General features: G+C 38.1%; 1 protein-coding gene across 1 annotated transcript in view; it reads left to right on the top strand.

The window, feature by feature from the left end:
- xylt1 (xylosyltransferase I) overlaps positions 1–26,888 on the top strand; it is a 109,969-nt gene that overhangs the window by 4,976 nt on the left and 78,105 nt on the right. The window contains exon 3 of the mRNA XM_065279371.2: positions 12,722–12,852. Within this exon, the coding sequence (XP_065135443.1) occupies positions 12,826–12,852 (27 nt within the window). The 5' untranslated portion in view covers positions 12,722–12,825. The remainder of the gene's footprint in view (positions 1–12,721; positions 12,853–26,888) is intronic.

Genomic DNA, 26,888 nt, shown 5'->3' with positions numbered 1-26,888 from the left:
GCCCCGCGCACCCCTATAGTTGAATGTATTGGAAGTCGCTATGAATAAAAGCGTGTGCAAAATGCATAAATGTAAACATATAAGTGATAAACCACTTATAGAATGATGTGAGAAACTGACAGGATGGGACTGCAAATAAGCAAATTAAATGGTTTGCAACTTTGGTAACAGTTAGGAAGATTCACCTGCACCTTTGTGCTACATTATACGGCCTTACATTTCTGTCTCCTGAGGGCTCCAATGGCCCGCTAATTAAACCAGCATTGGCTCAAACCTCCTCCCCACGGGCCGTCATGCTAGTTGATAAGGGCATTATGAGAGAGGTGTGTTGCGATATGTGGTGGCTGTGTTTCTCCTGGCAGCATCAGACGGGGAAAGATCAGACTGTGAGCTTCTGCAAAGCCTGTTTCCAATACATAAGCTCTCCTGCCCCGGCAGTGTCGAGATAAAGCCAGTGCAGATGCTACCAAATGTGCCTGACACTGTCGATAATGAACACACACATTGCAAAAAAATAAAACAACAACAACAACATTTGCTGGGGTGCTTCTTAATTTGAAATGTAGTTACTTGCTTAGTAAAATTTAAATTAAAGAATAAAAAAATGATTTGACCATGAATATGCAATAACAGTACATTTTATAAGTCAATAAGGATTATTTTTTATTTCATATTGCCTTTGAAATCCAATTATGTGAAGGTTATTTACGGACCAATTACATTTTAGGCATTTTATGTTTGCTTGTTACATTCAATAAGGGTTAAAAGCGATTAAGATTTTTACTGCTCATCACAGTTAAAGAAACAACTCCCATATCCATCTGTGCTAACATTCACACACACTGAGATCAAAACAACACATATAGGTTTTTAAAAGTGCAGATTTGGGTAAGATGTAGGCGTGCACACACATACGCACCCACGTTCAGCATCAAACCAACCAGATGAGGCCAGGAGGAAGCGACTGGTGAGAGGACACCCGCTGTCTTTTGCTCTCATGTGCGAAAGCTGTCAGGTTACGTTTGTAAGATGTCAATTAAAACAGACTTCATGAATATCAGCCATCGCTGCTGCTGTTCTAACACTTTAGCGTCTATGGAAAAAGACTACAGAGGACTAGCCAAATGTTATCACTCTGCCAATCAATAGTGCCTCCCTAAAAGCAATAAAGGTCACGATGATAAGATGATAAATCGCTGATCTCCTTTTCTGCTCATGTAGCAACACATGGCTGTTATTTTGATCATTGACAATTCACAGTGTGTCTACCCTGTCAAGCAGTACCATTTGGATATGTATTGCAAGATGATATTTTTTGAAGTACCTTGGGGTATCACAAAAATACAATGATATATTAATTTAACTTACAGCCCAGTCTCCTGAAGATGCGTATAAATAGCACGAAGTGTAAAACTCGTGCAATACATACGCCAAATTCCACTTTGGCGTGCATATGATACGCCAGTCCTTCCCAATCACTTTAACGGTACATCTTTTTTTGTCGTTTTATTTATTGGTTTCTCAATTTTTTTCTATTTTTTACCATTTTCACTTGGGTTTAGGGTTAGAACAACTTTTTGTTATATAAAAATGACATCCTAACTTAAACCCCAACTCCAAGCGACCATGGATATGGACAAAAACATGGAGAAACCTGTATATTAAATAACCTCATTAAGCAAATCTAAAATCTAACCCTAAACCCAAGCAAAAATGGTTTAAAAAACAGAAAAAAATTGAGAAACCAATAAATAAAACGACAAAAAAAGATGCACTGTTAAAGTGAATGGGAAGGACTGACGTATCATATGCACGCCAAAGTGGAATTTGGCGTATGTATTGCACGAGTTCTACACTTCGTGCTATTTATACGCATCTTCAGGAGACTGTATTGGACTTTAAGTACTATAGTATTACCATTTGTTTGAACCCTTATGTGTTGTTGGGGACATTTTTGTGACAAATCTCATATTAACACATATTTTGAGAAAATACTTTGAAATTTTAAAAAAGTCAACAATACACTGTGAGCAAATTTACTACATTGCAAAAAATGTGTTGTCCCTTTCATTTATTTTAACTTGAAATAACGCCTTAAATGGCATGACACACACAATGTGTAAAAAATTAACACATCATTTTTTTGAAGTTTACCCTTTCATGTTGTTTGTGTACAAAAAGGCCACTAAATTAAACGGCTGTTAAAATGAATCAGATAATTAATTTTTTTTTTTGCATAAATCTGTTTATTACGGAGCCCCTAAGGGGACATGTCGCAAAAATTAAATAAAGTTTTGTTTTGCCTGCGCACGTGAAACTATCATGTGCGCACTTGAATGCAAAATTTTTACGTGCGCATGCGAATGTTTTACGTGAGCACATGAAACTAAACTTTAGATTTTTTTTACTCCAATGTCACCTTAGGGTCTCGGTAGTTAATCAACCTCAGTACTGATCAAAACTACCAAATATTTACAAAAATTCCATGATTTTAACTCTTTAATTGCCAAGTGATCACTGATTTGGGAAAAAACACACAAAATGACAAATTTTCAATATTAACCGTGATTGTAAATAGATTTTTTTTTACCTTTTTCACAGTCTTGGGCATCAGTGATGCGCAGGTCAATCGATAAACAACCCGCACCCGACCGACGTTTTCAACTTACCTGCTCGCAACTCGGACCGCAAAAAAATAAATATTGTACCTGACCTGCTTCCGCATTTTTTAAAAGTAGTAATTGTTTAAGGTAGTTAATTGGCATCTTTATTTCAAAAAACCCAACCGACCGTGACCCGAATATCATTACAAATATTTTTAGATTACTCGTATCCGCGGGTGATCGCAGGCACCCGCTCATTCAGACTAACTTTTTTCACTAGGAGCACAGTGGCCCCCAAATGAATATTTTAGGGGAGCAACCAAAAAATTTAGGGGCACATACAGTAAATCAACATTTTAGCCCAATATTCACAATTCTACTAAGTAATACACTGTGTTACTAATTAATACTTTGATGATAGATGCAGAAAGTTTTAAATTCAGTGTCACATCACAAAAAAAGGTCAAATTTACTGGTCGCACATGTGCGACTGGATGTAAAATTCAGTGGCACACTCTCAAATTTTGGTGGCAAAATGCCACCATTTGGTGGCAGTCTGGAGCCCTGTCATTTTGGATCAACCCGCGCACCACTGTTGGGCCTGTCAAAGATTAGTAAAAACATTGGCTTTGATGCATATAGTATTTCGTTTTTGTGCAGCATCAGATTTTATTTTTTTCTCCCTCATTTACTGTTTTTACCCCATTGACTTCCATTAATCAAGATTTTTTGATTGCAAAGGGGTAAATGTGTCATTTTTACAAAAAAATTTAAAAGATTTAGTACACAAACAACAGGAAAGGGTAGTGAATTTGAACAATGCATAAGGGGTAATCACTGTACCATATTTTACGTTTTATACAATCACTGTACCATGGTCAATGCCAAAGTAACATAGCGTAACAACCTAATACCATTGCTCTACCATAGTACTTTTTCGTAAGGATGTAAATACCACGAATTACACTAGCATGGTATGCATCAACATACTATCACTGTACAAAAGTACCACAACAGTAGTTTTTATAAGGTTTTGCTTAAACTTTAGTTCCCTTTCCCTAATTTATGATAGATGAGGTGAGAATCGATCTATTAATTAGATCCTACATGTCCCTGGTAGCCAGGCTGGGTGGAGGGCATCAGGACGCTGGCTTTTGTTGTTTCTTGCCAGGGTCCCAGATGGGAGGCGGTAATTTTATGCCCCTGTATCCATTAGCGATACACCGCGTGCAAGACAGAAGTCAAACTCAGTTAGATGATACCAAGTTGTCAACATGAGAGTTTGACTGCTGCCTGAGGCAATTCGATCCCAGCCTGACCTCCCCGTGTTTACTTTGCAAAGCCAGGGAGAGTTTGTGTGTGCGCGTGTCATTTTTAATGTGAAGCTTCACATACAGACTATAACCCCAACGGCCTTCGACGCGGTCTGACTTGAATGTATAATTTTGAACTTTCAGGTGCGAATGATCCTAGAGACGAGTAGAATTGGCATTCTGGTGTTGCACGGCTTATAAGTGAAGTGAGAAACCTAAAACATAAACATCACCGGCTATCCTTATCCAAGATTACTTTAATGCATCAAGGAAGTGCCCCAAGTCCCTAAATTCATTACATTGATAGCCTGAAGTCATTTGTGTCCCTCAGGAGTGACACGCTTGTGCATTTTGTAATCTCACAATACTCAGAGACTTCAGAAAGTTCCCCTGTGTGAAAGCCCTTGCTCAATAGAGCTAATTCATACACATAAAATCACAGATAAAATAAAAAGTAATTTCTGAGGTTTCTCATGTCTCGTTCGCTCAATTCAAATCTCATTGAGATGCTCTTGAGCCCACACTGTTCCTCTCTGTGGGTTGGGAGCTGTTGAATAGAAGCTGGTGGAGGCTAAAGGCACCATGTCCCACTGCATTGCTACTTGAGCGAGATAAATTTATACTCCACTGTAACATCAAAAGGCATTGCGCTTCTATGGAAAACGGCAAAAAATCTTTGCTTCTGAGTTTGAGGATTCTAACAAGACTGTCACGACAAATAGATAAACTGCACATGCTGAGCCTTGTGGATTTTACAAGGATTTTTACAATACATCATTACACATTCCTGCCATGTGATCACATCACATTGCATTACAATAATTAAGTACCTATTAATTATGTAACACTCTAAAAAATAATTCAGGGGATCTGTTGCCACTATTTAATTTAATGCATTGGTGCTAAATTCTAAATATTCTATAAATGATTGATTTATTGAAAGATTTAAAGTTGCAAAAAAATTTTATTGAGTCCAGACATGATAATGTTAATAGTTACATCAAGTCAATATTGTGTGTAACTTCAAATTAATTATCTGTGTTAGTTTGTTTAAAACATTATTTAAGTTGTAGTAACTCAATGCCTTTAGCTTGATAACTTCAGGTTCCCAGCATGCTTTGCATAGGACTTGATAGTGAGAGTAAATGTAGAAATATGGTGTCATTTTATGCATTTCTAATCAAGATGAAAACATGAGAAGACTTTTAATGATTATTGTTCTGTACTTTTGGTATTTAAAAGATTTTCTGTTATGTTGTTGATTTTTAAGAGGTTACCATTGTGCTGAAGAATAGAGCATTTGCTCAAGTTGAGAACAGACTCACCGTGCATTATCTTGCTGTTTTAATCAGATGACATTTTGATAAAAATGCTAAAACTGGTTCTCTTCTGCAACCTGACAAGTGTTGTTAAATAAAAAAGTTTGAATCATTTTAGTAGTTTTGTGTAAATCAGTGTCCACGTTTGAATCAAATTTAAAATGCAAAAAAAAAACAAGTTAAAACTATTTAATTTTTATGAGTATTCAACGCAATTTTTTAAGTACATCCAACTTCTTATAGTTTGTTGGCCGGAATTAATTTCAGAAGTAGTTGTCCAAGCAATTTTTTTTAGAGTGAATTTCCTTTATTACTATATTTAATATACATCATTATTTGTCATATTTCTATGTTATTAAAGGAATAGTCCATTTTCTTAAAAAAATCCAGATAATATACTAACCAACATCCAAAATGTTGATGTCTTTCTTTGTTCAATCGAGAAGAAATTATGTTTTTTGAGGAAAACGTTCCAGGATTTTTCTCATTTTAATGGACTTTAATGGACCCCAACACTTAACAGTTTTAATGCAGTTTGAAATTGCAGTTTAAAGGACTCTAAACGATCTCAAACAAGGCATAAGGGTCTTATCTAGTGAAATTGTCATTTTTGGCAAGAAAAATTCTAAATATGCACTTTTAAACCACAACTTCTCGTCTTCCTCCGGTCCTGTGACGCGCCAGCGCAACCTCACGTAAAATGTCAAGAGGTCACAGATGATGTATGCGAAACTATGTCCCAGTGTTTACAAGTGTGGAGAAAGAGGACCAAAATTTTCTTGCCAAAAATGACAATCGTTTCGCTAGATAAGACCCTTAAGTCTCATTTGGGATCGTTTAGAGTCCTTTAAAACTGCCATTTTAAACTGCATTAAAATTGTTAAGTGTTGGGGTCCATTAAAGTCCATTAAAATGAGGAAAATCCTGAAATGTTTTCCTCAAAAAACATAATTTCTTCTCGACTGAACAAAGAAAGACATCAACATTTTAGATGACATTGTGGTGAGTAAATTAACTGGAAGAAAATGGACTCTAATCCTTTAAAAGCTCAGGCAAAATTATAATTGGCTCTAGTCTGGGGGGCTGCCCCCAAACTCCACCTTTAAGTAGAAATATTTTTACATTCACACATTTGCCAGACATTTTAGTTAATGTGATGTCTTCTTTTTAGATATATGTGAACTCCTTCAGTATTTGTAGCAACAGGGTGAAACGTCAAGAAGATAAATGCCATTGCCCATGGATGAGATTTAAATTATAGACAAAGTTCTGATTTATTTTGGATGCTTTTAATCACAACCTAATTTTCATGTAGTTACATTTGTGTTATGCTATAGTTTTAATGAGTTATTTCAAACTTTATTATACATTTTTATTAGTGCAATCCCTGGGAATCAAAACCCCAACCTTTGCGCTGCTAACACAATGCTCTGGCAACTGAGCTAAAGTAATAAATTTACCTATTTGCACCTTTGTGTGGTGGATACACAGCACAAAAAATATGTTTAAACCAATAATATATCCTTATATCCTTATAATTAAAGCATCTCAGATTAATTTCTGATTGGTAATCTCTTACCACTTCATGTTGTGATGGCTTTTACTTTACACTTTATGCCTTGTCGTTCTTTGTTCCAGGACGTAACCAAAGGCACTTGCTAAATCGCTTTTAATCAGATATTTTAAACAACAGCTGATTAAATTAAATTGTAAATCAATTTAGGTTACTGATGAACTCATAAAATCCATCTGCTTTAATCAAACTGAATTACACCGGAGACGGAATTGGACCGCTGATAAGCCTCTCAATTCAGTCCATTTTTGCGCTTTTGGCTACGATGGCCCAATACTTAATAACCCCAAAAAGTTATTCTACTAAATTTCTTTTATGTACAGTTTTGTGTGGCCATGTGGTAGATTTGGACTTAATCGTTACACCATTCAAACACATAATTATGATGTAGACCAAAGCATATCTTTACTGTTTCTGTGAGATATAGCTAATAAAGTCTGATGCTATTATTTGAATTAATCCCTGCTTTTAATTCCTGCGGCGCTACATATGTGGGGATGTGTTGTGAGATGGGCCATCAGCTCATGAGAAAAGTGCCTGGGCTGATATTTTCTGGGATGAAGTGAGGCACTGCCAGTTTTACGCTTTCATCCCGTGCAATCAGGCCGCACGCGGACGGCTTTCGCTGCGAGGATTCCACCCATCCGTCAATTCGACTCCATACCAGCGTTCATGTCACTCTCCATGATGGTGGATTAGGCTTCTCTGTGAAAAGCACAAGTTCTTATCTGGCAGGTATATGTTGAGTTTCCTTCCCATCCAAAAATCATCACTGGCAATGTTTTGCCGTTCGACGGATAGACAGGTGTGATCAGTGGACTGCGAACGGATGAGGACCTCTGCCATTCTTCAGCTGCCCTTATATCTTCTGGAGGCGAGAAAAAAATGAATGTTTTGTCAGTGTTAATTCACCCGTATGTCATTACAGACCTGCTCGACTTTCTTTTACTGAAGGAAAAATTGACACTTTTTCCATGAATGTGAATAAAACGACACAATCTTGTGCCTATTTTGCAAGGTAGGGAATTCTTACAACCAACCACATTTGTATGTTTTTTGTAAATGCTTTCAACCCTGTGACATCAGGGTTAGGTTTCATTATTGATTTATTTTATAATAATCACACGTATTTGTACGATTCACTTCATTTAAATATATATACGAATTAGCCAACTCGTACAAATTCCCATGAGACCAGACTGGAAAAAATTTTATCTAGTAAATTAAAGAAGCACCATAGAAAGTAGTGCTTTATATGTTGTCTTCTAAAATCATAAGATATGAGTAACAGATCAAAATTGTTGTCATTTTGAATATTTAACAGTTACATAAAGCCATCCAGGTGATAACAAGGCTTTCATTTTTATATGAACCCTTTTAGCACTTACTTTGTACCTTGATAGTGAGAATATTTCTGTATCCCCGAGCATCAAAACAAACTGTTTTGTATCTCCGCCAACACAAGAGTGCACAAACATCTTTTTTAAAAGACATAAGGATGTGAGTAATTTCACCCAAAAGCACTTACTCTCATTTTGTTCAGCTACTTGAGTCAAATTGATCTCCTCAACCGGCTGAAATCTTTGCATTCCTCACGTATTTCTAACTCTTTCTGTGTTTGTATGAAGAAAATGAGATTGGTTTGCCGGGGTGATGAGACTCTAAACGGCTGTCATTTCTCCTGGAATCAGATGAAAGTGGTCCGAGGAGCTCGGGGCAGCGATCAGTACTCACAATTTTACTCTTGTCCTCTTTGCTGTTATTGTATGACTCTCTGGAGGGTCTCTCATCTTATCTGGAGCTCCCACCGCAGGGCTGAGCATAGAGGCACAGCCATCTTCTGTTACTTCTCATTTGGGCTGAGTGATGGACCTCTGGTCGGTGAGGAGGTTGGCACAGATGATCATCTTTAAGATTTTAAGCCTGGTCTAAACATGAGCATGGAAAAGTGTGTGTGTTTGGGCATACACATGCTCATGGTCATAATTTTCTATGTGTATAACTCTACGATGTGCATTCTAATAATCTTTGTTTTGTTTGCCTCAATCTTTTGCTTTTGTCTTGAAATTCTCTTCCATGCATTCTTGTAATCTTTCCCCGTTGTCTCCTCCGAAACGTATTGCGGTAACCATGGTAATGCTGCACCTGAGAGGGAACTAGCTCCCCTGAACTCACTAAAGCCAATTCTACATTCTGATGTCTGTTAATAATTTGCAGTGCATTGTTCTTTAATGTTATTTATTTATTAGTAATATATATGATATTATATATACTGTAGTATTGCCAGTCTTTCAGTATTTAAATATTGCAGTAAGCAGACAAACAGCGTCTCTCTACTCAATGATATAACCTTTACACCAATGCATATTTATTTGCACAGATCACATTAAATCACATTAAGATCTATTGGGTGATTCTCACGAAATACAGATTTAGAAGGTGTCTAGCATCAGAATAATAAAAACCCTTTAAGCCAAATTTTTTTTTGCACATATAAGATTAAGGTCTTAACTTACTATAACCATTTTTTAGAGGATTTAAAAATATTTCCTTTAGAATTATTAACATTATTTAGATTATCATTATCAAAAATGATCATTACCGCAACATGATATGACATTAAATATATGCATTTACAAACTCATGTTTTGGTAATGAGATCTAAAAAGTTGTCTACTGACAAACAAAATTTCAACTTGTATCTGGAGAGAAAAAAAAGAACTGCTTACCTGGTAGCCATCTTGAGTGTCACAGTCATGTCACCTTCCAACTATTTTTTTTTAAATGTTAGTTCCTTGAGGGCTTAAACAATGATTGAAAATTGTTGCGGAGGATGAGAAAATTGGTCCTGGACACATTTATATTCCTTATTATTGTCTCTACATTTACCAATGATTTTTTAATTATAAATAAATGTCAAACAACCCAAATCCAGTCATTGACATGTTTCGGTAATGAAAATTTCCCCTTAAATGTGGAAAAAAGTTTATATGATGTCATTTGAAATCATGTGCAAAATAGTACATGAAGAGATGTTTGTAACTGTATGCTTCTTATTTTGATACTCTTACTTTGCATTTACTTTTTATCAAAATGTTTCATGACATCTCAAAGTCTAATTTCGCGAGAATCACCCTATTACATAATGAATTGCTTAGTATGAAAATAATCAATATATTAAGTTCTATAGCCACAATAATATAATTATCTATCTTCTCTCAACTCATGCAGTGAACTGTTAGGGGTATGGTTAGGGAAGGGGTTAAGGTTAGTAGTAAAATATCAAAACTTGACATGGGGTCAATAATATTAATCTGCATATGTTATTCATTTGATAAAAATGTAATCATTTGGCAGTCCAAGCAATTAAAGAAACCAACTAAGGCAACGGCTGACCCCACCCAACAACATGGCACAGATATCAGAGGCATTATTAGCGGTGTGTGCCAGCCCAGGCCCGAGCTCCAGCAGCGGGTAAATGGCTCTGTGGGGACTCACCAGCCTCCTGATGGGGCTGCAGATGGCCTGAAGTTTGTTTTTTCTCCCCTGCCTCATGTCAGGGCTGAGTCAGAGCACCGATGGCAGTTCACGCAACAGTGGAGCGTCGCCAGGCGAAGACTCTGTGACGGGGGAGCTCTCTGAGTCTGCACGAGCAGACACAAATGCGCCCACGTGTGCACAAAACGCTCGCTTTCATATCTCATATCTCCTTATATTCAGATCCAAACTGTCAGACCAGGATCGTAAAGATCATCCATCTAACTTAGACTTTATTGGACTGTGCGAGTTTGTGTTTGGTATGTGTGTGCAGTGTAGGCTACAGTATGTGGCTTATGTGGAGAATAAGGGCCATTAGTCGCCGGCGGGAGAAATCTTGGTGATAAACACCTGTATGTGGTTCATTGCTGTTAGAATATGTAGAACCTTTTGAGCCTTGGTATTTTTTGATAAATGAATGAACATGCTCAGAACGCATTATATACAGTGTTTTATTAAGGAAATATGCTTGGGTCAGGCTTAGGAGTTTTATCTTATGATGACTACATTTTTTACACAATGACAGGATATAAATAACAAGCTGAAGGTACTGTTGGCTGAACGTCTGATGCATACTGCACACTTATCTGAAAAACACTTCAGCAGCTTTAAAGTCATCCTCTGATTGGTTGAATTATACAGGACTTCCGGGAGACGTGGGTTTTTCAATCTTTACCGATCTGCCTGGAAACAACACAAAGCTGAAAAGAATGCAATGTTGACGGCATTAAGTCTGTAAAACACATACGAGAAATCTCAGCGGATGTGCGCTTTTTTCAACGTAATCCTACCCCCAAACCTAAACCCAACACTTGACAGGAATAGGCCGTAGTCTATATAGACCAGAGGTCCCCAACCACCGGGTTGCGACCCAGTACCGGGTTATGGACAAGTTGCCACCGGGTCGCAAGAACGTCCTGAAAAGTTTTTTTTTATAATAGCTACGTAATAGCTTAATTGGGTATTTTGTACTTTAAGAGCCGACTTGAAAAAACACAAATAATTTCCACTTTTGTACAGAACCGCATTTTTTTCTTTTTTTTCGCGGTCTCTCTTTATCTCTACCAGCGCATCGGCGATCACATTGCTGTCATTAGAGTTCAAGCATACTGTAGGCTACTTCTAAAACACAATCGATCAAAGAATTGCAGAGGTATGACTTTATGAATCATTTGCAAATGTAGGCTACGTTGCAAATCATGTAAATACGCGGAGACGTTCAACTATGTGACATCAAAATTATGTAAAATATACTATAAATAAAGCAATTATTAATTTTCCCAATGCATTGTTGTTTGATCTTTCTTCCATTTAAAACGTTACAACGTACATTTGCAAAGGAGGATTTTCAGCACTTTGTTTGAACAGCAACTCAGCGCCCCCCCCAAACCTCAACCCCCGGTCCGCAATTTTTTTTTAAGCTGAAACCGGTCCGCGGTGTAAAAAAGGTCGCTTTCGGAGCTCGATTCTTTATGTCTGGCAAAGATGGCGAGCAGACACCATAACAGCCAAAGTCAGTTGTTCAAAACCTTTCTTTTTAGTAAACTCTGTGTACACAAACGATGTTCTCAATGCTTGCGTTCATATGTAGAGATCCAGGAGATACTTCAAGCTAACTTTCATGTTGTGTCGAGCCTTCTTAGTGTTGTAAAAATAGTGTTAGTTCGGTAGCAGCGGACAGCGGCTGGAAGAACGCATCAGGGATCGAGTAGGCATCACACACTAACCAAGATATATATTTTTATGTCAAGGTGCGAAATGTTGTCTTTCGTAGCCATTTCCTGTATCTGTAAGAATCATAGACAGTAAAAGATAAGAAATCCATAAATCGTAGCAAGCTAGCCAATGCTTGTCAGCAGCCTAGGTTATTGGTAGGTACTCAAGATGGCGGAAGGCAACTGAAATGACATAAAAGGTCACATGACTAATATACATCAATAGCCAGAACTGCTATTTTACATCCTAATCTTACCTAACCCTAAACCCAAAAATCTTGTGAGATTTGGCCGTAGCTGTATCCCCTCTAACCAGAACCACACACCGGTCTGTAATTGTGGAGACATTTCCTCACCTTGAAAGGAAAACAGCTAAACATTTTGGGGGCAGGGGATCACGAGGATTGAACCTCACTTTATTAACACATACATTTGGCAGATGATTTTATTTAAAATAACATTTGAGCATATATTTGATTATATTTATTATGACCTTAATTTCAGTTGATGAATAACCAAGCTGGGTTGACTCAACAGAATCCTAACTCAATGCAGTGCACCAGCTGTTAGTAGTTAAAAGTACCAGCCTCACACATCTGAATCATATTTATGTGACGCTGTGCCTGTACCTTTTTTGTCTTTTTTTCCTAATTCATCTCAGTGGAGCCTCATGGGAAGGACATCAGGCGCCACCCAAACCTCTTGCCGTTAAACTACACCTTTAAATCACCAAAGGCCTTAACCTTGTCTTAATGGAATCAGTGGATGCTGATACACCACTGGCAAAATGAGGTAAGGCAATAACCTACATTTATAATCTAATGACATTTTTGGCATTTAGATGGTCAATGAGCTCATAGATAGAGCGCTCTTATAAAAAAAGTAGGAGAATTCATAACTCTAATCATGCACTAATGGAGAGCGGACACTCTCAGAAATAAAGGTACGAAAGCTGTGCCTAAGGTGATGGTACACATTTTATTGCTTATTTAGTTTATTATTGTCTGACTAACGGTCATTTATGTACAGAATATGAGCTGTAAACAGTATGCCTACATCGAAATAGCTGACTGGGGTCATTGACTGCACAGATCTGGTGATGTTGCTACATCTTCATCCCCCCCATGCATCCTACCTGTTCTTCTGACATTCCTAGCGTGACTGCTTGTACAAACAGGCTGGTACCACAGGGAATGTGTTGTCAGAGAGCATTAATATGACCTCTAACCTCAGAGGCGACACTGCTGTGCAGCAGACTGCAGCTCTGGTCTCTAGCATCCCCACCCATCTCACTCTCTGCTCTCCTGCGCTCTGGGCGATGACTCTATTCGTTTATTTGACTTTCCCCTGCAGTTATTTGTGCCGCGTCAGTGCCCTGGCAGCTGGTGTGCAACGTGCCACCTTCACCTCTTATTAGGCACATATTTCACATCTCTCGCTTGCTCAGTCCCGCTCTCTATAGAGTATTTTGGCCTCTACAGCGCTGTCTCCTATTGGTTGAAAAAGCCAATGCAGGCAATACCAATACGGATGCTGATAATTGACTGCAATAACATTAATTGTCATTTCTGGTGAGGGTAGAAAGGTTAAAGATGTAGCTTGCCCAAAAAAATGAACATTTAGTCATCGTGTACTCACCTTTGTGATGTTCCACGCTCAGTGTGACTTTATCGCTGCAGTGAAACACACAAAAAAAGATTTGTACTGGTCACTCCATTAAGTCAATATAAGGGGCTAAAGACTTTTAAGCTTTCAAGTTTTATATTTAAGCTTTAATTAAAATCGTTATTTATCTTTAAGATCACATTCATCCTTGGTTTTCTTGTCATTTAAGATAAGGAACATTTTTAAGACACAGAACCCTTATATTAGCTACTGTCATTTTACCATCTAAGTTAACAATCGACGGTTTCATGGGATGCATGCGCATTGCCTTGGTCATGCACTTGGCCTAATTTAAAGGGGACATATCATGAAAATCTGACTTTGTCCATGTTTAAGTGCTATAATTGGGTCCCAAGTGCTTCTATCAACCTAGAAAATGTGAAAAAGATCAACCCAGTAACTTAGTTTTGGTAAACCATTCTCTGCAAGAATGTGAAAAAATAGGTCATTGAAATTTGGCTCCCCTGGTGACGTCAGAAGGCGATAATTTCCCCCTTAATCTGCACTATCCAACCACAACACTGACATTTGCATTAAAAGGACACCCCCAAAACAGCACATTTTTGCTCACACGTACAAAGTGGTAATTTTAACATGTGTATAATAAATTATCTGTGAGGTATTTTGAGCTAGAGCTTCACATATGTACTCTGGGGACACAAAATATTTATTTGACCTCTTAAAAAGTCTTGTGAAATGTCCCCTTTAACTTCCGGTCTGTGCTTGTTTATCGGCCAGCGATTAAATGGACCTCTGAAACAAATACCTTTTGGAAAATAAAAATGCTTCTGTTTCCAAAACACAAGGAACGACTGTGAGGATTGATTAGCGCTATGCGGATTTGGCAGCCGCAAGAATTTAAAGATCTGTAGCTAACATTGTATAAATTCATTTGCATACCTGTCAACCCTCCCTTTTTTCCCGGGATTTTACAATATTTTACAATTCTATACCATTTTCATCCCATTTAAATATTTTCCCGTATTTCTCCCGTATTTTTAATTTTTCTATAAAAATCCCACTGGGCGTATTTGATATGTTTGCCACATTCGCTGCTGGCAGTGGCGGTTCTACACGGAGGCCAAGGGTGGCCCGTGCCTCTGTAGACATGTCCCTGGCCACCCCTGTGGCCACCCCGTGCTGACCAAATAAAAAAGTATATATTTATTTTGATTTTACACGCGAGCGCCAAAAGCGGAACTAATGCGACGCAACGTTTTACACGGGCAAATTAGAGCGGCGCACCCAACCACTGTAGCCGCCTGTGGGTGCTGCTCGGCGAGTGTCTCAATTCGTTCCCAACCTCCCGATGTTGAAAATGTGTATGCAGGTTTGGGCACTGGTAAGGACTCTACCTCACTTCACATTGGGACACACTGTTCACTTGTTCTCCTGTGACGTGGCTGCGTCATATAAATATAAATAAATATCTTTTATCTTGGTCCTGAAACATTGTTCTCTTAAGTCTATGGTGGAGAAGGTATTTAAATAAACCGCGGAAATTTGGTAGTCACGTATCTATTAATAGACTACAGTGAACGTTCTGTTAGAACGTCCACTTGCAGGAATCATTATAAAAATCATGGTTACCATGGGTCTGATGCACATTCCAACAAAAGTTTGATGCCCATTCCAAGTAAAACAGTAAAAGTTTATAACTTATTTTGAAAGTACTAACAAAATTCTACCTTCTGTTAAAATTTCATGCAAATATCTGATAAAATGAGAAAGTTACAAGCAAAAACATGTGAATACGCAGCATTTCGGTCACACACATTCCATAGACATCCATATATAACTTTTTCCTCTGATTTCTAATATTAAAAATAGCATAACTTTCTCAATACTCAACAGATTTTTACAATCCTGGTATCTTTGTAAATGGGAATGTCTGCTCTGACTAGTCATGTGATACATTTTGAGTATTGGGGTTTTGAAAATTTTGTCATCATACCTACATTTACAGCTGTTACTCATCAACAACCGGCAAAACCAACATCTCGCTAACTTTTTAAAGTTTACACATTGTAAAAAGCGCTGTAATTATGCTCTTACATATACGTGCATAAAATTGGAGGAATATAATTAAATGTTTCATATAAATTTTTGTACAATTTAAAATAAATATTATTTTAAATGTTGATTAGATTGTGGTCCCTAACTGTCTAGCAATGTGTGTTTATATGTAAACTAAAACAAACGTTTGTCTTTATAAAAGTTTGCATTTTATAAAGTTTATTGAGTAGGCTTGCATGCTTTTCGGTTGGGGGGCTTTAGAAAAGAGCCCAGCTCCCCTTTGCACCTGCACTCACTCTTGTATTAAATAAAAAAGTATATGATTGTAAAGTAAAATAAAGTATACGGGGTAGTTTCCCAGAAAGGGACTAGTCCTAGACTAAAATAAATGTAACAGCTGTCCAAACTGAAAACAACTTGCAATGCCATATCTTAAACTACAGGCCTAGTCCTATCTTAAACTAATTCCTGTAACCACCCCTATAATCTTTAAATATAATTTCTTGCCATTTTTTTATGTGCCCCTCTGGTAAAACACTGGCCCCTCCTTGGCCCCCCTAGTGAAATTTGTCTAGAACCGCCACTGGCTGCTGGAAAAGCAGGCGACAGTATTGGCTGTAACATCTTACTTAAATTGCACCCGCTGATAAAACAAGAAGAACATCATCCAATTCCGAGGAGGGAGGTTACAACAAATGCAGTGCCAGCTGACATGTGTACTCAGCAGACAGGTCCGCCCAATCCTAGGGTACAGAAACTCGTACAATTGGAAGTCCAAGTGGCGGTGTGCAGTGCATTTGGACTGCTGTTTGTGCTTTACTGTCATGTAAAATCAATCACACTGGTCAAGCTTACATATACACTCCTTAGAAGGTTAAGGATTGCAACCTCTGCACCCTATGTGTATAACAAGTCCAGTAGAGCCCAATGTTGTATGCATTTTATGCTTTAGCTATGATTTTGAACTAGTTTAATTATTTTTAGGGCTGGGCATAGATTAATCTAGATTAATCTCATACAAAATAAAAGTAATTTTTTGCATAATATATGAGTTTGTGCTGTGTGTAAATATTATGTATATTTAAACACACACACACATATATATAATATACATTTAAGACATGGTTTATTTATATATTGTTTTTTATTTATATATAAAATAGAATATATAAAAAATATAAATAAATATATATACATATATAAATCTTTCTTAAATACATACATGAATGTGTGCATATATATACATAATTATACACAGCACAAACTCATATGTTATGCAAAAAATACTTTTCTTTTATATGAGATTAATCTAGGACTCTAGATAACGTTAACCAAATTTTAATAAAGTATTAGTAATTGTTGAAATTAATATTAATAAAGATTAATAAATGCTGTATAAGTGCAGTTCATGTTAACTAATGTAGTTAACTAATGTTAACTAATGAACATTATTGTTGTTGCCGCGGACAGCTGCGGCTCGTGATTCCTCATCCGAGGGGCGCAAATTCAAAATATTTGTTCGGAGTGTCATGTGTGTTGCTCGTGTTTTCAAAATATGTGTTTGTTGCATAATGTGAACCATGTGCAACAAGTCTCTTGTCAAAATAAGTGCCTGCTGCACACGCATCAAAACCATTTATGATAAAAGAGACGCTCACGTTCACAAAATACACGTAAGACACGTTGTGCGCCTTCGAAAAAGAAGTCAACAGCCGCCACTTGTGAGATGTAAGCAAACTCAACAGTGATTACAATTTGTTTGGTTTCATTTATTTTTAGGCTATGCTTAGACGTCTATTTAATTTTCAGTGACAGCTCAAATTTTGCCTTGTTTTAGCCTAAATGTCTGGGCTTAGTTTGAACAGCTGGTTACATGCAGGATTTGTAGAGACTGAGAGGTTATAGGTCACTAAATAAGCTGTAAATAAGTATAGTTGGATTGATGTAGTTATTTTAATTTGTACTGTACTTAAAGGGAAATTATCCATTCACCTTAGTCCATTTCCTAAGTCAATTATGGGCTGAACACTAGATTTTAAAATGTTTGTGTTACATTATGCATTAAAAAAACGAACTGGTAAAAATCATCAAGCCGATAGTTACATTAATGCGCAGTAGCACTCAAGAAAAAAGGGTTTTATTTGATGTAGGCACCAGTATTGATAAAAAGCTATAAATGCCTTGGGTTAGTGCTGTACATCATAAAGAATGAGAGAGAGAGAAGCCTATGCCTCATGACAGCATGCCAACAGAATCCGCTTTTGGTCTAGAGATCTATATCTCAAAGTGTGGACATGTAAAGTCTATCCTTTGGTCTGGCATGATTTATCATTCGATTGGTCCACATATTGGACAGTGATGGTCATTTTAAAAGAGGTTAATAGAAACAGCCCTGCACTTGTAGTAATGCAGCTTACAGTATTCTCTGTAGTTTCTGTAGTTAGACCTGACCTCAGGCATGTTGTGGTTTAATGCATTCAGGTAACAGTCTTTTCATGGACCACTGAGATCACCTTTCATCTTTGTCATGCCCCTCTTTCAGCTGTATTAAAGGAGGAGGGCATCGGGCCTGTTTTCTGTGAAGTCATCATCAGAAGATTCTCATCTGTGGTTTCTTCTCTCTTGATCTCTCCCTCTCACCTTCTGTTTGTTTGAATTTATAAGCCCCCAAAAATTTGACCGCAGAGACTTATTGAAAGACAAGGTCAGCAACAAACCAGCTGGGGGAGCAGTGAGGACATAGACTGTAGGACACACCTTTCCCCCATCCAATAAAAGATCCCTCCAAGCACAAATTTATTTTAATATTGATTTAAGAGATACCAATTGAAAGGAACTGATAACAAAGACCAGACTTTCGATTTTGTGCTTTTGAACAGTTGGTGACAAATTGAGAAGGTACTAATGAAAATTACCCAGAAGAGGTGATTATTTGTGCAAACAAGTACTGAGGAAGTGAATAAGTGATGATGCTGCCGTAGGGTGTGAGGTATGGTCCAATCAGCTGCAAGAGTGTTGTGGTGCTCAGCCAATGCTCAAACTATATACTCATTTATTGTATTATTTATGCATTTGGCAGGCACTTCTATCCAAAATTGCATACATTATACTTTTTACCATATACCTCTTTACCTAAGTGTTCCTAACCCTATTTCAACAGCAAAAACACTTTAACAAGGAAAGGTTTGCCATGTAGACACCCCTATGTGAGTCTCCAGGGAGTTTTTGCTTACTTTCATTTATAGATAATGAGCTCCAGGTGCTTGCGATTATACTTCTCTACCACATTTGTTCGCTTGCAGTTGCCCGTGGGATACTGACACGTGCACAGATTCATGCAACAGCCGCAGCAAACTTAACCATTCATCCCAATGACAGCTATTCTGCATGACTTGCTATATTAATAGAGATCAAAGGGTTCTCATTCAATAAAGGGCAGAAATGTAATGAATTAGTGCAGGCATCTGTGAATGTCACTGATTTGAGGTTTCTTTTTACATTTACATTCTCTTAAAGTTCCTCCAGTGCCCATCAAAGAACAAATTGGTATCGGCCCTGTTGATTGATGGGACGTTTTTTTGGAGAAAGGCCTCATGGGTTTTTTGATCCACCCAGCAAAGGTTCTCATTATAGATCCCTCATGTACTGAATCTGTCTGGTCAATAAAGTGGAAGGAGAGGAACAACCGAGAAGAAATGTTTCTGCAGTTCATTTATAGATTTTTTTCGGAACAAGGCTGAGAGTATGTGAACCTGACATAAGCTGCATGAACTTTATTACAATAATTGTATGGAAGAAAAGGATGGGAAGCAGAAGGAAGATTGGAAGAACGCAAAGAAAGTGTCATAGACCGAGCAAGTTCATTTTACAGTAACCGCTGTTCAATTGCCCTGAAAGTTGTCAGGCCAATTGCTATTTGAGGCGTCTAATACTGTAAAAAGAAATCCAACTTAAAAATGTTCTCCTAACAAAGTAGCTTGAAAATTTTTTTAATTAGAAGAAGTTCTAATGTGTAGGGGTGTCCAATACGTCGATCAACCAGTCGATCGCAAAGGCAATGCCGGTAGATCGTACATAAGTTAACTGTATGCTGCTACATGAGCATCAGAAAAACAGAGCGCGAAATTGGCATTATGAGAGTAATTGTGAAACACGCAAGACTGTAGGCTATACTGAATAAGATTAGCATCAATATGTTGCTAACAAAGATTTTTTTGTTTACTGGACCTAAATACTTAAAGGGACACTTCACTTTTTTGGAAATATGCTAATTTTCCATCTCCCCTAGAGTTAAACATTAGATTTTTACCGTTTTGGAATCCATTCAGCTGAGCTCCGGGTATGGCGGTACCACTTTTAGCATAGCTTAGCATAATCCATTGAATCTGATTAGACCATTAGCATCGCGCTAAAAAATAACCAAAGGGTTTCAATATTTTTCCTATTTAAAACGTGACTTTTCTGTAGTTTTATCGTGTACTAAGACCGAAGGAAAATGAAAAGTTGCGTATATTATGCAGCGTCAATACAGAAGAGTCAAGTTTTAAATAGGAAAAACATCGAAGCTCTTTGGCTATTTTTGAGTGCGATGCTAATGGTCTAATCGGATTCAATGGATTATGCTAAGCTATGCTAAAAGTGGTACAGCCAGACCCGGAGATCAGCTGAGTGGATTCCAAAATCGTAAAAATAAAATGTTTAACTCTAGGGGAGCTGGAAAATGAGCATATTTTCAAAAAATGTGGAGTGTCCCTTATGTCTGTCCAAAATGTGTCAAAACGTTTGTTCAACTTGCCAAAATGAGTAATCTCAACAAACAATTTTAAAAGAAAAGAACCGTTTGTACGTTCCCAACATGCATTGCATCATCCTGTGGTTGATAGCTTTATTTATGCTGTTGATGTTAGTTATCTATTGTATTTAGAGCAGTGGCAGCTCGTGACTCCTCATCCGAGGTGCGCAAATTCAAAATATGTGTTCGGAGTGTCTTGTGTGTTGCTCGTGTTTTCAAAATATGTGTTTGTTGTGTCATGTGAACCATGTCCATCACGTGTTTTGTCAAAATAAGTGCCTGCTGCATCTGCGTCAAAACCATTTATGATAAAAGAGACGCTCATGTTCACAAAAACACGCAATACACTTACGGTAAACTCTGATTATACATGAAATTATGAAAGTATCTGGCAAACGCAAGCGTTACGAACCACACACATGACGGGCTACATATATGTTGTGACGAACTTTGCATCGAGCGCCCTCAAAAAAAGAAGTCACCAGTCACCACTGATTTTGAGTTGTTTTATAGTAAACAATGTTTGTTTATTGTATCATGATTGAGGTTTATGTGTTCAGTTCTGACGTCTAAGTGAATAATGCAGTGTTGTGTCCAATGAAAAAGCATAAACATGCATTCAACAAAAAACTGCTTGAGCAGTTGCTTGAACAATATTTTTTAAATTTGTTGATTAACTAGTTATTTTAAGTTGGCTTAAGTGATTTTTTTTGTATTGAAGATAAAATAATGACAAATAAAGTAAATTAAGTTGGGTAAACTACTTGGCCCAAAAGTTGAGCACCCAACTCCCCAACTCCATCTGACCTTCAAGATGGCGGTGTGATAGACTTTGGAGAACCATCTAGTTTGGTCTTTTCATTTAATCAGTCTATAACCTTCAAACCCAGAGGCAATGGATCTACTGGGTGAGTGTGAGGGGTTTATATTACAAACCCTATCAGTATGGCTCATGAATATTAATTAGGTGAGGTAACGTTGGCCCAGCAGTCGTATCTTATTTGCTTATTTTGAGCTGTCTGTAAACGTGTGGTGGTGTGTTTATGTTTTTCCCATTACCTTTGCTTCTCGCTGCTTTTGATTTAAAGTTGGTAAAGACAAACAGGAAAAGCAGTGGTCCGTCTGCACAAATAGACTCCTGGAAAACAACGGTGCAGAGAAAAGTTGGAGTGTGAGGACGGTAAACATTGGTTTGTTTTTCTGCTGTAATGCTCTACCCTGCTGAGGTCCCTGAGTTATTTTGAACCTCTGGGACATAAATACCCCAACTAATAAATACCACATGCCTCTCGCCCACCTTCTGATCTAGGGTCTTATAGGAACGGAGGATGTGTCAATCTCTTCATTTCCAAACCAAAATTTAAACCGCCGTTTAACCAGTAAGGTGAAAATGTGATTCAAGTTCATATTCTCAACTCTCAGCAGGACACATAGTCTTTGAGTGCTCACCGTTGTAGCCCCCCTCCCTTCTTTGGCTTTACGGAGGCTTTTACTGATGTTCTTAAATGTCTACCTCCAACTGACTTAATATCACACAGACAAACATAGGCTGCAGGTTTGATTAAACATTCTTGAAGTGTTGGCTGGTAATCTCTCATTGAACTTCTGAGGATCCATTTAAGTTTGTCCTCTGTGTGGCAACCAGCTCAGCAGTGATACGTCATTCTTCACAATCACAATTCGTTCGGGTCTTAATGTGACTTCAGAATCTACAGCGCTGTGAAGACCTTTCAGACAGCTTTACTGCCGTGCTTATTAAATCTGGGTGAAGGCCTTGCTTTTGTTCTCAAAACTCACACAAAAGCACATACGCTTACTTGCAATGAGATATTGCTATTTGATATGAGCCATATATAAACCTGCATTCAATTGCATTCAGGTATCTCAAAATGTGAGTTATGTGTCAAAGCATTAACCTGTATCAGATGTTTCTCCTAAAAAAATAGAAAATATAGTTGTAGACATTCAGTAAAAGCAAAAGATTGTTTAGGTGATAGAAGTATCTTGCAAAATATGTTACATTTGACTGCATGTTTTAAGATCTTGATTGTCTTTTACATTTCTTTCATTCTTTCCTTCTTTCTTTTTCACACCATTCCAGCATTTATGGCTATGCTCATGGCGAGAACCGGTTAATCCATACACAAGTTGGGGGTATCTTCAAATCACCTAACTTGCAGGTTTTTGGCCTGTGGGAGGAAACCAAAGTACCTGGAGTAAACTCATGTTGACACAGGGAGACCATGCAAACTCCACACAGAAAGGTCACCTGACCTAGCCAGTGCTACTTACTGAGCCATGTGCCGCCCCACATTTTAATGCATTTGCCAGACACTAATATCCTGGGATCGAAAACCAAGACCTCTGCGTTGCTAGCCTAGCACAATACTATAGGACCTGATCAATCTGAGCACAGTATATGACACTTTTCATATTTCTTCTGAAACTCTACAAAATAATTTTCTCATGGGGACAATCTAATGTGGAGATATTAACTGCTCGGCAAGCTTTAATTTGTGGCTTACATGGCAGTACATAATACAGTGATATGATCATGCAGGTATGCGCTTTTTCTGTCTTTTCTGCTCCGGACGCTAACCTTTTTAGAAAACTTACCCATTATATCAAGACGCACGTTGATAAGCGTGTTCAATCGCATACAGCGCTTGCACAGAGCGATTGTCAAATGACATCAAAGTACCATGAGATCAGACTGCTTGCTATGCTTTCGACTTGCTCTTGCAGCAAAGTAATGTCACTCGCCAATTCGCCCTCGTATTTATTGCATTGGAGCAGATTGGTAAGCAGACATGCTTTTTATGACTGGATGTAACTTTTGATACTTTGCGGTAAAGGCGGCTCTCTTATTGATTCTGACCTATCAGTGTGGCTCGCATGAAAAAATTGTAAAGACCATTGTATTGGCACAGATGTGATATACAAAATATACACTCACCTAAAGGATTATTAGGAACACCATACTACTCTGTTTGACCTCGTTTCACCTTCATAACTGCCTTAATTCTACGTGGCATTGATTCAACAAGATGCTGAAAGCATTCTTTAAAAATGCATCTTGGGATAGGATAGCATCTTGCAGTTGATGGTTATTTTTTGTGGGATGCACATCCAGGGCACAAAGCTCCCGTTCCACCACATCCCAAAGATGCTCTATTGGGTTGAGATCTGGTGACTGTGGGGGCATTTTAGTGCAGTGAACTCATTGTCATGTTCAAGAAATCAATTTGAAATGATTCGAGCTTTGTGACATGGTGCATTATCCTGCTGGAAGTAGCCATCAGAGGATGGGTACATGGTGGTCATAAAGGGATGGACATGGTCAGAAACAATGCTCAGGTAGGCTGTGGCATTTAAACGATGCCCAATTGGCACTAAGGGGTCTAAAGTGTGCCAAGAAAACATCCCCCACACCATTACACCACCACCACCAGCCACACAGTGGTAACAAGGCATGATGGATCAATGTTCTCATTCTGTTCACGCCAAATTCTGACTCTACCATCTGAATGTCTCAACAGAAATCGAGACTCATCAGACCAGGCAACATTTTTCCAGTCTTCAACTGTCCAATTTTGGTGAGCTTGTGCAAATTGTAGCCTCTTTTTCCTATTTGAGTGAAGATGAGTGGTACCCGGTGGGGTCTTCTGCTGTTGTAGCCCATCCGCCTCAAGGTTGTGCGTGTGGTGGCTTCACAAATGCTTTGCTGCATACCTCAGTTGTAACGAGTGGTTATTAATTTAGTCAAGGTTGCTCTTCTATCAGCTTGAATCAGTCGGCCCATTCTCCTCTGACCTCTAGCATCAACAAGGCATTTTCATCCACAGGACTGCTGCATACTGGATGTTTTTCCCTTTTCACACCATTCTTTGTAAACCCTAGAAATGGTTGTGTGTGAAAATCCCAGTAACTGAGCAGATAGTGAAATACTCAGACCAGTCTGTCTGGCACCAAGAACCATGCCATGTTCAAAATTTCTTTCCCATTCTGACATTCAGTTTGGAGTTCAGGAGATTGTCTTGATCAGGACCACACCCCTAAATGCATTGAAGCAACTGCCATGTGATTGGTTGATTAGATAATTGCATTAATGAGAAATTGAACAGGTGTTTCTTATAATCCTTTAGGTGAGTGTATACTGTGGTTTTTAATTACAACGGGTCTGCATATGTGCATATTAACTGAATTTTTTAACACCCTTTTACATTATAGATCATACCGTGAATCTTTCAATGTGGGTTGTGTTAGGTAACAGTGGCATTGTTGGTTAACAAGCATCTCAGGGGGACATTCTGAATTCAATTAAGCATCTGAAAGGCTGAAGACCTTATGTTTGTTCAAACGAATCTGGAGCTACTTGTGTGTCTCCCTCTGCACGGTACTGTCTGCAGTCGGTTGCCATGACAGCCAATCGGAAGCCTGCTGTTACGCAGCCACGAGTTAATGAAACCATGACCGACACAGAGACCATCAGGACGTCAGTGTTTGTGATTATGTTAAAAGGCCATAATTATTGCCTTTATTTCTTTTGTATTCAGAAGTTTTCATGTGGGCAGAACTGTATACCTGTTTTTTTCCAGTATTTTCAGTGTTGGCTATTTATTGTAACCCCGGCACCAACACTAGACATACCAGAATAGTCATACCGCTTTTTCTCTCACAAGAGGCATAAGAGGTTTTTGTGTCTGAATGGGTTTTGATGGGTCCCCATGGTTCATCATTGTAACATTTCCCTTTGGTGCATTATCTATAAAAATCCACTGCCTGTGGTCATTTAAACCACATGGCACTGAAATTTTTCCACCTGACTAGTCCCAAATTTCCCTGAAATGGCTCAGATGCTCTCCACATATATCCATATAATAGTCATAAATTCAGTGATGTTTTTTAGCGCTTTTCACAATTTTTCCATGTTGCAAAGCAGCTTTAGAAAACACATTCAGTAGAGACATAACAGAAATGAAGTGATAGTAAACAGGAATATAATAAGTTATTTTTCATAAGATTGTTAGTTAATACATTTGGTTGTTTGCGATTGTAGACCTGCCGTTTGTGTAATCAATACAGTTATTTGCATATGTGTAGAATGAACGCTCCAACAAGCATGAATGACCAAACAATGGCCATATTATGAATCTGATTAGTTTAAATTGAATTGAATTAAATGGTCCCCAGCTTTCCTGAGCATCCAATGCATCAGCTCCGATTTTAGCGGATTAAAAGCAGACTGACCCAAACTCTCCTCTGAGCATCTTTGGTAAAGCGAGCATTGAGATAGCAGGGCATGGTCACTGGAGACGGCACCAGAACTTTCTTTATTAAACAGTAATTCCAGAACAATAGTGGGGTATTGCTTTATAAGTGGTCCAGATAATTGTAGCATCTCCATTGTTGCAATCACACCCGCTGGGCTGTTGAGGCCTTCGGCTTTCTATAATTCAATGATCTGATCAGCACAGTATAGTGGTGCTCTGTATTATTGCTGCTGTCTCTGCTGGTCTGTGGGGGCCTGTTTGGAGACCCCTGCTTGCGCTCTCATTCACACAGTCTTTCTGTGGCTGTCCTCCAGAGAAACATCACAAAAGCATTAACATCCGTTAAGCAGACTGAGCATGATTGAGAAATGAGATGTGTGTGCTGGTAGGAATGAATGAGAAATGACATGTTTGGTAACGGTTTATATTTTCTGTCATACCTTCCACCAAAAGGACTTTGGATAAAACAAGGAGATGTTTCTGATATATGGCTTGGAATAAAGGGGTTAAGGAACATTGTTTTATATCTACAATGAAAGTGACCAAGACCCTTACAGCTATATAGGCTAAATATTGGAGAGTTTCAGCCATAATCTCATTTACTTTAATTAAATGGGAAAAACTGTAGTGTCAACATTCTTTAAAATGTCTCTTTTTTCACACATGGAGAAAGTGATAGTTTTGAGTGAAATATCCTTTTATGCTGTCGTTTTCCTAATTTTCTTCTATTTTTTATTTCACAGTTACCGTTGCCTACAGTAAAATCTTGGTGCCCGTATTTTCACCAGCTGGGGCAGATTTTCCCAAAAAACTGCATCAGGTCTTACTAGGACAATGGGTTGATACATGTTGTAAAATCTTCCAAAGCAAGATGAGCTTTACAGTTTAAACTTTTTTGCTGTAAATGGGGTGCAATCATGAACTAGCTGGGGGGAAATCTGTACAGATAACAATATTAATCTGCTCAGACAGCTGGGCTGGAGGATATCTTGTGGCATTAGACTGAGGACACAGGGACCTTGGTAGACCTAAATATATATCAGGATTGGAATGAATTTTATCTTAGTTGAGCTCACTGGATC

The sequence above is a fragment of the Paramisgurnus dabryanus genome, chromosome 3 (assembly GCF_030506205.2).
Source record: "Paramisgurnus dabryanus chromosome 3, PD_genome_1.1, whole genome shotgun sequence".
Lineage (NCBI taxonomy): Eukaryota > Metazoa > Chordata > Actinopteri > Cypriniformes > Cobitidae > Paramisgurnus > Paramisgurnus dabryanus.
The sequence above is the reverse complement of the archived record's forward strand: the minus strand, read 5'-3'. Positions and strand labels throughout refer to the sequence as shown.